The sequence below is a fragment of the Malaclemys terrapin genome, chromosome 18, assembly GCF_027887155.1.
Source record: "Malaclemys terrapin pileata isolate rMalTer1 chromosome 18, rMalTer1.hap1, whole genome shotgun sequence".
NCBI lineage: Eukaryota > Metazoa > Chordata > Testudines > Emydidae > Malaclemys > Malaclemys terrapin.
Window position 1 is genome coordinate 13670371 of NC_071522.1, and position 14633 is coordinate 13685003.

Genomic DNA, 14633 nt, shown 5'->3' on the forward strand with positions numbered 1-14633 from the left:
CAGGACACTGCAGCTAACACCTGTGTTCTTGAAAAAGAACCATGGGATCTTTAATGAGCACAAATAGAGCAACTGAGTCTATTTTTTGTTAGAAGTTATTTAGTCATTCTGTGTCTGAAGCAACATAGTTATTTTGCTTCCATTGTAGACCCCAGTCCCCCAAACATTTACACACATTAGTATCTTTACGCACCTGAGTAGCCCCATTGACTTTATAGTATTGTGTAACTCTTGCTGGTAAATGTTTGTAGGACTGATTTTGCCAACCATCTCCCCCAAATAAATACCTCCAAAGTGCTCAACCCAACCTTCAATTTTCCACCAAAGCTGCAAATTCTGCAAAGCTGGGGAATCTCTCAAAACCTTGCCTTTCTGCACTTGTCAGGTGGATGGGGCTACAAGGGGGAGAAATTCAGATCATTGAACCTGACAAAAATGTAATCTGATTGTTTGTGTAAATTTACAAAACACTTTGGTTCAAATGAGGGAGGTCTGGCCCTCAATGGATTATTCAGCTAGGCTTGGAATTTCAGCCGGGATTTCTAATGGTCACATGAACTTTCCGTACGTTTCATACAAAAAAAGCAAAACCAAAAGCGCATCTGCAGTTTCGTAGTTGCTTCCCAGCGCTCGTTATAAGGATTTCACAATGCTTAATTTCACACTGCATAACAGAGTGCTTAACTCCATACCCATTAACATTGGATGAGTGCCCACAGAGGCTTTTCTAGTGGGAGTTCATGAGTCAAACCTATGACTTTGAAAGCAGTCTAACAGTGAAGTTTCTGAAAGCTTGGCTATCTGCCCAGGGCAGTGGCAAAAAAGTTACTGCTAAAGAATTTTGACTGTAGGAATAAAAGCTCATTTTTGCCTTTGAACCCATAAAATAGGTTGCATTGTATAGTTCCCTCTGACCTAGACTGGCCCATTATAAAATCAGAAACTTACAAAATTATACAGCAATGACAATGCAGGTGTTCTTCCATTAGTCTTGTAATATCCCTTAAAAAGAGCTTTTAGCATAATCCCAAAAGCCCCTCCCCATGTCTGATGATTTACTCACAAATAATACTTCTGACCAGGTGATTTCTCATCTTCTCAGTATATAATTTCATTATCTTTGTGACTGACAGACCAAATTAATCTGCATAGGCGAGCTCCCTTTCATTCTTCTTTTTCTAAAATCTAAGTTCCATTTCTATAAAATAAAATAAAAACACCTTTGTGTTAAATAGGGAGCAGAGGATAATGAGTCCTTCCACATTTCAGTGGCAGCCAATCCTTTTTAAATTACTTGGGAGGCAAGCCACCCGGACATTGCTTGTTGAAGCAATTAACAAATTACTAGAGAGAGATGCAAGATGCAACATTTAGATCCAGATCTGTAAAAGCACCAAAGTTTGGATCTCAGGTTTTGATTTTGGCCTGTCTTTGCATTTTACAGTCCTAAATGTAAGAACTTTAAATGAATACAAGAGGTAAAATCCTGGCTCCATTTAAGTCAGTGGTAAAACTCCTGTTGACTTTAGTAGAGCCAGGAGCTTGTCTGCTGAAGTTTTCTTCTTGATATTTTTAAAGCCTGCTATGTATGCTGATTGGAAACCAATTTAGCAGAATTTCTTCCTTCACCCCAAACCTATATCCATTTGAGTACCAAATCAGAAATGCCTTGTTCACGTCCAAAATCCTCTTCACTTTTTCATTTTCTTATATTTACTTATATTATGATTTATAAAATAATAATATCAAAGAGCTTCAAAATACTCATTGACAATGTCTTCTTAAATGGAATCCCATCACAAAATAAGTCCAGTTTCTTCCCCAGAGTCATCTCTTTAGACAAAGCCTGATGCAAAGAGATGGTTCTTACTTATTTTAGTGTGGTGATCTGGTCACCCTAACTATATAGGTAACTTTACATGTGTGATTAAAGTATCCTATATGCCTAAGTGTGGCAGGACTGGCCTCTGGGTTTGGAATAGTCATAAAAGTTTCAGATAAACATGCAAACTTTTGGGGTGATTATGCTGAAACATTTTGAGTTCTCCCAACACTAAGCAATACATGATTTCCATGCTGACCTTTAGTAAATGAATTGCTCATTTAGAGATAATTGTACTGCACTTATTATTAATTTTGTAGCATAACCCTCCCCCGCCACCTCCACCATTTTTTTCAGTGAAAAGTTTCTTGGCAAATTATTTTCGTTACAAGGTGGCAATGAACAAGGGGGGGGACTTACATACATTTTAAAACATACACATCATGCTGTTTTTGTAAGTGCTAAAATTTATTACACAAGAGATGATGCAACAGCTAATAAGAGAGCGAAGTTCTACAATGACTCCGTACTGTGCAATTCAGGACAACTGAAAGATTTCACTTCATTAAGGACAGCGAGGGTGAAAAAATCAGAGAAATGCCAATGAATGAGGGAGTCTTGTCAAGCATGATTGAACAATGATGTTCATTGCTGTAGAAGGAACAATGAAATACATCTGCTTCTGTTCAATAAATTACTAAAACATCAGCTATAAACCTATTGCATGGCACTGAAAATGAAACTCATTAAACATCAAGGTAGCTTCATCCTGACCCGAATGGAAGACAGGCACGAGTGTTCTGCAGCAAACAACTCTGTGTACATCCAGTCTTTGGGAATGATATTTACACGTACATCTCATATATTAATATATTTTAACTCACCCTGACCAGAGGGCAACCAGAAAAATTATTATTCTGTGAGAAAGACAAAGAAAAGAGGCTCCCTCCTCCCCACAACAGACCCAGTTTGATGTGAAATGAATTCTTTTAACGTCCATGTGAACACTTGGATGTCACTATTCCCCTTTCTCAATTACCCTGACACTGGGACCCAAACTCAATATCTGGGGGTCACCTATGATGGCTGAATAAATCGGGTAGTGAATATTCTTGTGGTTCAAAATTGAGAATGTGACGGTGCCTCCTTCATTGTGTTGTTGTAATTAGCCTTGATGGCTGCCAGGGCAGGAACTTGTGCCAAATTAGCATTGAAACAAACTACATTCGTTTCTCTGTTTACCTGACTCCCCTGATTTACCCAAAGCTCATGAAGACTCACAGAGGCCAGGATTGTGGTAAGCAGGCCATAATGACAGAGATACACCAGCCATGGTACAATTAATGGGCTCAAACACCTACCACGGGGAGTAGGACTAAAACACTACAAAGTTGAGGGTTTTTTATTATTATTATTTTGTCTTCATTTGTCACAAGTGTATTTTTAAAATTAATCCCACTACTTCACTCAGAGGATTGCCTTGGTAGGATCTTCTCTCCTCTTACTTGCTCTTGGCATGACCTGCAAACTAGCATAATTATCCTCACTTTTAAAAGAACAGAACAACAATAGGATAAAGAAGAATTGCAGGAGAGTCAGTTCTGGTGCTGTCACTACAGTGTGGAGGAAAGCCAGTCAGCTACTCAGCATGCTGTTGGTTGGTCAACATCTTGCTGTTCAGCTGATTGGCTGCCCATTGGGCAAGGAAACTTCCATTGGCGTCCTCACTAAGAGCACACTGGAATGGTCCTGCAATGGGGCAGTCATTTGACATCGGCGTGAAGGAGCAGCAATCACTTTGGGGGGAAAACTGGAAGGTGTATTTAGGGGAGAACACATTCAGAAGGGCGGTGGTGGGATTTCGCTGCCATTTGGCAAAGGCGTGGGAAAAGGAGATCCATTCTGCATGGGGTGGTTTAGTGCAACTGTTAGAAGGTGGAAGGTACGGGAGATAACTACTTTAAACAGCCTTATGGACTGAAGCAGGGTTTTGCTATTGCTGGAGAAGGCGTGCGTGTTAAGTGGAGGGGGAAGCAACAGAAGATCATAGTTTTTTATTTCAACTGATTTAGTTTAATGAAGGAATTGGCATGAGATAAGAATACAAGAATGGCCATACTGAGTCAGACCAATGGTCCATCTAGCCCAGTATTCTGTCTTCCAACAGTGGCCGGTGCCAGGTGCTTCAGAGGGAATGAACAGAATAGGGCAATTATCAAGTAATCCATCCCCCGTCATCCAGTCCCAGCTTCTTGCAAACAGAATTTAGGGACACTCAGAGCACGGGGTTACATCTCTGCCCTCTTGGCTAACAGCCATTGTTGGACCTATCCTCCAGGAACTTATTTAATTCTTATTTGAACCCACTTATACTTTTGGCCTTCACAACATTCCCCAGCAATGAGTTCCTCAGGTTGACTGCACTGTGTGAAAAAGTACTTCCTTATGTTTGTTTTAAACGTGCTGCTAATTAATTTCATTGGGTGACCCCCTGGTTCTTGTGTTATGCCAAGGGGTAAATAACACCTCCTTAGTCATTTTCTCCACATCATTTATGATTTTGTAGACCTCTATCATCTCCTCCCTTAGTTGTCTCTCTGCTAAGCTGAGCAGTCCCCGTCTTTTTAATCTCTCCTCATATGCAAGCTGTTCTATACCCCTTATATTTTGTTGCCCTTCTTGGTATCTTTTTCAATTCTAATATATCTTTTTTGAGATGGGGCGACCAGAACTGGACACAGTATTGAAGAAGTGGGTGCACCATGGATTTCTATATTGGCATTGTGATATTTACAGTCTGATTATCTATCCCTTCCTTAACGGTTCCTGACCTCCTGTTGGCTGTTTTGACTGCCCCAGTACATTGCACCGATGTTTTCAGAGAACTATCCATGATGATGCCAAAATTGCTTTCTTGAGTTGTAACAGCTAATTGAGGCCCCATCATTTTGTATGTATAGTTGGTATCCTGCTGTTGGGAGAGGGAAATCAAGGGACTATTTGGAGATGCCTTTGAGATCTGTCACTTTAAAGCATGCTTGTCCCAGGTTGAAGAAGAAGGTGGGTGAGAGAAAGGGAGAGAGGAGACATTTAAAAACACCTAAGAACTTTAACTCAGCTCACTTTAGGCTTTCAAACTTGGCAATCTTTTTCTGTTTTATTCAGACAAATGCTCTTGCTTGACCAGTGGGTTTGTCCAAGGTCTCTTAACTCTGGTCCTGGTATAAACCTTGATGGCCCTTGCTAAGAGCTTCAAGTCATTTGTGAAAGCAGCACTTCCCTGTCAATAAACTGTCCATAAGACTGCACAGGCTTCATTCCAGCAGAAATAAGTGATACCTTGAGAGCTCTTGCTAGACGAAAATAACAGTTCTGACGCAATTTCACCCAGCTGGAATCAGCTGTGAGAGACTAATATACAATAAAAAAAACCCACGAATGCCCACTTCCCCCAAGGTCCTCTCCTGATACCGTGAATAAAGCTCTGTTTTTATATTTCTTTCTTTCCAAAGTTGTGAAAAGGATCCTGGTCTGATCGGTCCAAGTCACTTGTGTTGTGAGTGAAGTTCTTCAGACTGCTCTGGCCCTTACACCTTTACTTGATGAAGTTTTTAATTGTCCATCTTTGTCCCGTGCAGCTGCGAAGAATTAGATCAATGCCGGACATTCCTTTGTTCTCCACTTCCAGACAGCGCCCAGTCCCCTTATTCAGGATAGCACCATTCTAAAATCAAAGATACAGGTAAGTACCTTCTGTGTAGCCAACAGGTGACTGCATGCAATCGCTGGGACAGGGACTGTGTCTTCCTCGGGCCTGGTAAGTGCTTAGCACTTGGTGGGCGGGCATGAATGCAAACTAAGAAATAATATCCATTAAAATAATCCTTGAAATCCTTCAGCCCTAAATGCATATATCCCTGCCCCTTCAGCTGAGAAATTCTGTAATCTGCAAGAAGCAGGATCTTATCCTCTGTGTGAGGGAGACATGATCTCCACATTTAGACAATATATTACATACCCCCGTCGTAGACAAAGGCAATTTTCAGTCTATGAGGTCTGCATGAGCCTATTCTGGGATGCCATTTTGTAACGAATCTATGGCTTCATGGATACATAATGCAAATATCGAATTCTGGACCTTATGCACCAGCAGTACAAGACTTAGAAAAAAGAAGAAACATCCTTAATCTCACCAACGTTATATCGTTCTTAGGCTGAGCAATTTCTGTGTGAGTAAAAGTAGCAAAGGGGGCACAAAAACACCTCCTCTCGCAGCATGTTGGCTAGTAGCCCCTACCTTTGCAGAAATGCTTCCTCCATGCTATAAACAAGAGAATATGTGAAACAGGCCATAGTTAAAGGGAAGAGAAGAAGCAGGCAAAAGCCCCATCCTCACAAACCTGTATGAAATTCCAGCGTTTATGGAGGCTGCTCTTGACCTTTTCACAATCAAGGAGCTGAGGGAGCCGGCTTTTCATGTTATCCACCAGGCAGCGGGTATCAGGCAACAGAGTCGTGGTCCCAAGGGCCCCCAAGTGAAGGTATCCCTCCTTGGTGTAGCGGGCAAGCTGAGGGGGTGGGGGAAAAAGACTGTTAGTACTTCTCGAGTGTGATTAGAGAAGAGATGCAGAGGGGACTGAGCTAGTGAGTACAGGAGATGGGAATGACATGCAAAAGCCTGTCTCCGGAGATTTCTAGCCCAGTTTTGCAGACGGATGCAGGTGGCGGGGGGGGGGGGGGGGAGTTAGACACCTAAATACCTTTATGGCTCTGGGCTTTAATTACTAACAACCCCGTGGGGTGGGATCCTTTGGCCTTTATTTGGTGTTGATACTATGCTAGTCATGGTGGTTTTAGATTGCAACCAGCTGGCTATTTTGGGGCATGCTGGACCATTCTAGTGGTTCTGAGATGCTTAGCTGTGGGTTCTTCTTTTGACAACTAAATGCCATTGTCGGTGTGTCCAGAGCAGCCCTCCAGCTATTCTAGGCATAGGTAGAAAATAGCAGCCAGTAGGTAAGGATAGCCAAGTGAAGGATTTGATTTGTGATCACGTCCCTCGTGAACTGATCCAATCTTAGATCCCCCATATTGTTCCCTATATGTGTATATAGCAATAGAGGATATAAAAGCCTCTTGGTGTAACCATTTCCAGACACTGGAGTATCCATCAGTATCCTGCTAACGCATAACTGTATATCTCGCTCCTCCCATGCACCCTGAACATTCTGTCTGTTCTGGAGGAAATGTTGAATGATAGCACCAGAGGAAGGCATCCGAGCTGTCTTGTCCTCAGCCATGGAAAGAATGAAGTCTTGCTACTGGGCAGAAATTAGCTATAGGAAGACGACTGCCCCCCTCGTGTCCCTTAGAGTTGTTGACTGTCCAATGATCTGCATAGTTGTTTAAGAAAGGGCTGATATATTTGCACTGTTTAAAAAAATATTTCCCTAGACGTATTTAAATTCACAGAGTGAAAAGAGAAGAATGACAGCAGCCTGCCTTTTATAATTCAGGGGAAAGATATACACAGCTGCTTATTTAAATTATGAATCACTCCATTATCCAGCAGACAAATGAGAAGTATTCAGCACATTAATTAACTGAATATATCTCTGACCCAGATGCTTAAAGAGAGGCAGTAAATCACACCGGGAGTTATGGTTATCTTGGTTGGAATAATTAAACATCCAAAATCAAGTTAAAAACAATGTAAAGGGGTTTGACTTGAACCAATAAAAGCAGATACCGATTATTAAGGTATTTGTTTCTAATTTCATCTTTACTTCACTATGTTGGTTTAGACATACAAGTGCATTGCTCTGGGTTGGCATGCATGACTGTGTCTCTCTCTAGTGGCTAGTGACCATAACTGCATGCTGTAGTAGGATGAGGCCCTGAAACATAAACCCGTATCAGAGGCCCAGTATGAGGCCTGAGGCCTGAACTAAAGTAATGGTCAAGACTTTGCTAACATAAAGCAAAGTTAAGCTGTGAACCAGAGGCAGGCCCTGATCACAGAAGCTGGCAAGGAAAGGGCTGATGCTGCAAAAAGAGACATACCTAAAAGGTACTGAACACCAGATATTAGAACATTTGCATACTTGTACATTCCACACACAACAAGGAACAAGCTGACCCATCCTAAAGACAGAGCCAAAAGGGTAATATGATGGATAGAGTTGTTTTGTTCGAACCAACATGTACAAGGTGAGAGGCGGCACCTTACTACATAGTGGGATTGTACCTTACTACGTAGTGCGGTTGCACCTCAATACGTCAGGAGTGATGTGTAACTTGTTTGTACCTGTGTATAAGAATGCATCCCTGAGTAGATATCTTTGTCCAGCCTAGGGGGCAGTGGAAAGTCCCGCCACTGACTGACTGAGTCCATTGTCAGGGAGCACATATGTACTAGCTAGCAGCACCTTAGCAGCACCTTGGACTTCTATGCCAGAGAAAGTTGGAGACGGTGTTTCTCTTCGATAATAAACCTGGCCGACGTGCCTTCATACCTTACTAGAGTCTGTGGTCATTGGGGGTTCTCTCGGGGTCTGCTGTGTCAGCTATCTGCGCAGAGCTGGGACAGCACACAGAGGGAACACACGCACACAGCCGATTGATATCAACATTGAACAGAGCAGAGCACTACACCAGTAGCGTGCTATTTATTGACAGCTTCATCAACTCCTTCAGATCATTTGGCAGGGTTGTGGTACGTTTGGTGCTGAACTTCCCAGGTTCTCTCTCCAGGTGGGGCAAAGGGGGATGGATTCTGGCTAGAACTGGCTGAGGACAGGAGAGGGCTATGCAATGCCAAGCCGTCCCTGCTGTAGGGTTCCTTAAGAACATTATTCTAGTGGTGTAAATCTAAGCAAGACCTAAGCTATGGTAACTCACAACAAAGGCCACTGTCCCCCAGCCATTCTGCCCACCACGCGCTCCTTGCACTGAAGAGAGCTTTGATGCAGTAGGACACATGTAATATCATGATCAAACTTCCCCTGACTGTGCATTGACAAGTTCTTTTTCCCTGTGGTTTTCGCCAGAGCCTTCAGTTGTGTTAGGGTTGAGTCAGAACAGAAAGGAGTGCTTTCTAGCGGTTAATGCAGCACAATATAAATCAAGACTGCTGGGGTCTAATCCCAACTCTGCCACTGACCCACTGAACAGGCCCTGGGCAAGACACTTAACCTCTCTGTGCCTCAGGTTATTCATTTACAAAACAGGTATAATGCTCACCTGGCATCACAGGAGTTTAATTACTTCAACTCTGCAACGTGTGATGAGACTGTCTGGAAAGAGGGCTACCATATGAACAGAGCATTAGAATTACTCTAAGAGCAAATCAAATATTGCAGAATGGTGAAATTCTGGATTATCTGTTTTTAATGGCGCTGATGTTTTTATGTTTCAAATCCTCAGCAGTGAAATTCTTGACTGACAGCACGTGTTTTAGTAAAGCAACCAAACTGAATTAGTATTTGAACAGTAGCTCACAAATCTTTCAAGGACTAAATATCAAACTCCTTCCTTTAATACTGTGACTTTAAGAAATCCATCGACAAGCGCAAGCATGCAGTACAAGTATTTTTTTTTATGTGCTTTTAAAACCTTAGTGACCATGTATATAATTATTGTATTAGGCATCTTTCCTTTCATTATGTTTGGCACCTTCTCTTTAGCCTGTTGGCCTACTGCCCACAAGGCAATAAAATTTCTGTGCTTAGATGTTATCTCCTAATGTGGTGGGAAAAGTAACTAGAGCAAAAATCAAATCAGGTCCTGAGGGGAAGGGGCAATGGGAAAATGAAATAATCTGAAGAACAAACACGGATCTTATGAGAAATCTATCACAGGGGATATAGTAGATGTTCAACCTACTTGGTATAATAGCCAGATAAATAAAGCCCAGAATGCATTTCTGGATTGACTTCAGCATATTGCAAACTATTTGATCTAGCTCACTGTCAACCAAAACAGAGCTTGCAATTGCTTTACTCTTCAGTTTTTTTCATCAGCTCAAGGTGGAGGACAGTTATTCCTGGAAAGCATCACTGCTTGAAAAGGCTGTTTTGGAGTGTTAACGTTGTGCACATGCCTTGATGAGTTAAATAAGTTTAAGGGTGTGATTTTCAAATAAGCTTAAGTGATTGAGGAGTACAAGTCCCCTTGTGTTCTGAATGAAGGATGAATGAAAGTTGTGATGTTTTGGTTCTAAAGTTACTGCCAACATTGTTGAAGTTGCGGTTTTGGTGCCCTCAGCTGAAGTAACATACTCTGCCTTCAGTGCAGAGGTGTGCAGGCCCCTCAGGGCAGAGGTACTGGGGGGACAAGTGTATGTGGGCACCAAGGTGGCCCAGCCCACATTTCAGCAAGTGAGAGTGCATAGAAGTCGTGGGGAGTGTTGGGCGTCACACTTTCCACAGATCAAAATGGCAGGCTGTGAGATGTTAGTTCTCACGGATGTACTCTACACTGCTAACTTCTACAGAACATGTTGTTAGTATTCATGAATAGTCCCACACTGGCAGGGACTGAACATGCTGCGGCCGAGTATGGACATCTCTAGGGATTGGGTAGAAGAAGAAGAGGAAGCAAAACCATAGGAATTACCATAACAGACCTCTATGGGTAGGTCTACACTGCATTATAGACCTGAGTGAGACCCAGGCTTGTGGAGTGGGTGTTTCCAAGCCAGTGTTTGAGCAGCTACACAGCACGGAAAGCCTGGGTTTCAAATTGCTGAACCTGGGTCTCTCAGTCATGTTCATGTGTCCCTACTGAAAACCTTCTGAATTAAGTCCATGTCTTGACCTGTGTCCACATTGTAAAACAGAGCTTGGATCTGAGTCTCAGTGGGACTTCGGGGGCTCTGATCAACCCCCTCAGCAGGGTCTGAGAACGTAGGTCTTGAGTGCGTGCTGACCTGAGCGAGTCTGATCAGTGTGGACAGAAGGGGGGTTGGACTCAGACCTGAGCCTGGGCTTAGCATGCAGTACAGACACACCCTATCAGACCACTATGATGTGAGGATTTTTAGAAAGGGGGAGGGGAAGAGTAAGAGGGAAAAACAGGGGAAAGGGAAGGAATCCAAGAGGACCCCTTAAAAAAACCCAACAATCTAGTGACCACACCGTTAAAGGAAATTAATATGGAGTTACACAGTCTCAGGCTAACTGCTGACTTTGGGCAAGGTTGAACACGTCCACGTGTAGCCCCATGAGATGTGCCTCTAAGTAACTGCTCGCCAACATAAGGGTTGCACAACCTAACCCCCAAATTAACAAGTGAGGTTGTGCTAAGGGACTGGTCCTAGAACCTCCAAGTATCACTATTCTAAATATCTTTCCACTGCAGAAGAGGATGGTGGAGCTCTGTCTCTGTTCAAAGGAGGTAGCAGCTGCCTATGTTTTTAAGAGGGAAGGAGGGGTAAAGTAAAGATTACATCATTTATTTAGCGAACCTGCAGCTTCTGCAAATTTAAACACAGTTGGGTAAGCCTCTCACTCTACAAATGCACTGGTGCATCATTCAGTTTGATCTCCTCATTTGTAAACCTGACATTAACAATATATACTCTTTGATTACTATTTCTGCCTGGTTACTCCTCTGTGATGGAAGAAAGTTAATTAGACTTCTTAGGACCTGGTAAATAAGTCTTGATGATGTTCCTTGACTACTGAAAAATAATTGAGAGTTGTTTAGCTTCTTTTCTGTAGAGGGCAGATTCTCAACTAGCCACAATACATAAGAGTACAGTATTTTCTTTTTTAAATAATTCAATCTAAATGCTATTTGTCCCCCATGATACACCAGTCTTCTGGATTATCTCACTATTAGTGGCTTTGTCCCAGCGTCCTGCTGCTTAACAGATTTGTTTGAGGAAAACATATTTTATCCTATAATTAAATGGAAGGCACTGCTGGATGGACATTATCTTGTATTATAATGCCTTCTATTATGCTAATATATCACCACAGTTCTGTCACTCCAATGACAAGACTGTAATACATCATCAAAACACTTTGCAGTAATGATATATCACTTAAAAAGATGAAGCTAACAAAGTGAGTCCAAGAGCAGATTCAATTTAATTACAGGATAAAGGGATTCCTCATCATTCACGCTTGGTGATGAATTAACCTAGAAATGAATGAAAGCCTTATATGAAAGAAGGAACACTAAAGGGAAGATAAACAGCGGAGACAAGCAAAACAAAACAAAACAAAACAACAACAAAAAAGGCCAGGAGACAAATGCGGGCATGGAGATACTTGGAGCAAAAGCTAAAAAAAAAAAAATAATAATAATAATCTAACCGGCAATACAAGCTGCACTATGTGTCTGACCGCAAGGCTCTGAAGCCAGATTGCATTTTACCAGAACACCAAAATAACTTAGCAGACAAATCTAACTGTAAATGTTTGCTTTATGTGCCCAAATGCCATTCTCTTTTTTTGGAGCAGCTGGGCATACCATTAGATGCCCACATTAATTGGGGTCATTGTTTCTTTCATGGTTTGGAGAGGAAAGGAACAACATGGATCAGAAAGAACAGGAAGAAAAATCTGCTTTGAGCTGGTTTCGTTGAGCCTGCCAGTCAAACAGCAACGCGACATTTTAATTCAGATCACCACGTAGGAAAAGAAAACATCATTAAGCTTAATTATAAAAAAAAAAAAAAAGCGGAAGGAAGAAAAAACCTGCTTTTAGTTATTCATCTCAAAGTCCAAGGTTAGCAGGCAGTATCAGTTTAGTTTCTCATACAGTCAGAAACTTAAAGGCATAAGCTTTCATCTACAAAGTACAATATGCAGTTTGTGCATAATTATTATTAAATGGCACATTCACAACAGTGCCTAAGTTATGTTTAGTAAAGAGCTACATCACTGGCTGATCTAGTTTATCCTTCCCTTTGTACAAAGAATAGGATATCCATCCATCTTCATCTTAAGGCTTAACTGTGAACTGATCCCATGCTAGGTACAGGTGGCCCTACAAGAGTTTTCAGTTCAGCTTCAGTGTGAGCTAGTATCCCATCACCGAGATGTTGACTGGAACTACTCTACCCTTGTGAATCTTCAAAGGTCAGGCTGGAAATATCTTGAGGATGGCTCTCTTAGGGTATTTCTGGCACTTGGGCATGCAAATTTTCCAGCTGAAAGCCATAAGGGAAGATAACTTGTATCTGAACACATCAGAGGCCCTGAAATTACCCAGGGCCTTTACAGCAAGGGAGCCTTCTATTTATTCATTTTCCTGTGTATTTATATGGCCCCTTTTGTCATACTGTCCAACTGCCTCGTAACCGTGTATATATTTTTTCTCCCAAGACTCCCTGGAGGTAGCTCAGTGCTGCTATTTTACAGATGGGGAGCTGAGGCAGAGACAGACTAAGTGATTTGCCCAAGGTCACATATGAAATCTGTCCTGGTGCTGGGACTTGAACTCACGTCTCCCCAAGTCCTAGACTAGTGCCCTAACTAGAGTACCATCTCTATGGGAATAGTGCTGGTGAACCATGGGCACTGAGGTGAGCTGAGCAGCTGAAGCCATTGCTGGTCACCCCACGAGAGCCAATATCAGGCCCTGTCTTTGGGCAAGTTACCAGTCACTGGATCAAGTCTACCTGACACCAGGGCCTTGCTGTAAACTTGAACTCTACCATAATCATCTCCTCTTTCATAAAACGGGAATAACAATACCTCCTTGGTAAAGAGCTCTATGATAGACAGATGGGGGAAAAAATCCTATAAAAGAGCTTGATTATATACAAGTGCTACCACAAGAGAGAGGAAGAGAGACAATTTTCAAACATGAGTTTGACAAACATCTCTGGTAGTCTATCCTACCACTGCTAAAACTACAGGGTGGAGCCAGAGCACGGCTGGAATCAGTTACATGGGCTGGAACAGCTTTTTGCCAGCCAGAAAACTAATGCTTTAGCTGCAAATCTTTTCAATGAATTAATTACCTCAAACAAGTTTAGGAACCTTTCTGTCTTGCAGGAGACCGTTTTCCCCTTGCACTCCTTTCTGGTGTATGTGAGAAATTGGTTTCCTTAGGCAAGCTTTTTATTATGCAAATATCTGGTGAGCACTTACTATGATGGTCTTTATTGTGTTATATTTCACAGTTTTGATCTTAATGAATGCAATTGCAGCCCTGAGCTCTCTCATGCAACACTGGTAGAAGAAACAGCAGAATAAACCTTAGAGCCTTCCTTTCTCACAACTTCTAATGAGAACCTCATTGACCCCAGAAAACATGGAGATGTTGGCTTACAGAACAACTGGGACCAGGAATTAAGACTTCACCCTGAGTCCTTGTAGGACGCTTATGCACTTTTTTTAATAATAATAATAAATGGAAATATCCTATCTCCTAGAACTGGAAGGGACCCTGAAAGGTCATGGAGTCCAGCCCCCTGCCTTCACTAGCAGGACTAAGTACTGCTTTTGCCCCAGATCCCAAAGTGGCCCCCTCAAGGGCTGAATTCACAACCCTGAATTTAGCAGGCCAATGCTCAAACCACTGAGCTATCCCTCCCCCTTTTGAGATGAAGGCTTGATAGGGAGCTCACTTTGTAGGCAGAGTGAACTTGTCAAACAGTGGCAGTTTATAAAGGTACCTTGGATCTCGGATTCTATTCTGTATAATTTTATATACCCCCTTATTACTGTTGTATGGGAATGCTTTTAATCAATGTGTCAGGTGTGGCTAATTTTGTTTCTCATCCTCTGCCCCAGGCGAGAACTGTGTGGAAGTGTAGTGCTTTGCTTGGGTAGAGTTGGTTTTAGATGGTAGA

At 42.2% G+C, this 14633-nt stretch overlaps 1 protein-coding gene across 1 annotated transcript in view; it reads right to left on the bottom strand.

Moving 5' to 3' along the window:
- Positions 1 to 2269: 2269 nt before the first annotated feature.
- GALNT17 (polypeptide N-acetylgalactosaminyltransferase 17) overlaps positions 2270 to 14633 on the bottom strand; it is a 281383-nt gene continuing 269019 nt past the window's right edge. Inside the window, exons 10-11 of the mRNA XM_054008560.1 lie at positions 6223 to 6390; positions 2270 to 5546 (exon numbers count right to left, since the gene is read on the bottom strand). Of these exons, the coding sequence (XP_053864535.1) occupies positions 5418 to 5546; positions 6223 to 6390 (297 nt within the window). The 3' untranslated portion in view covers positions 2270 to 5417. The remainder of the gene's footprint in view (positions 5547 to 6222; positions 6391 to 14633) is intronic.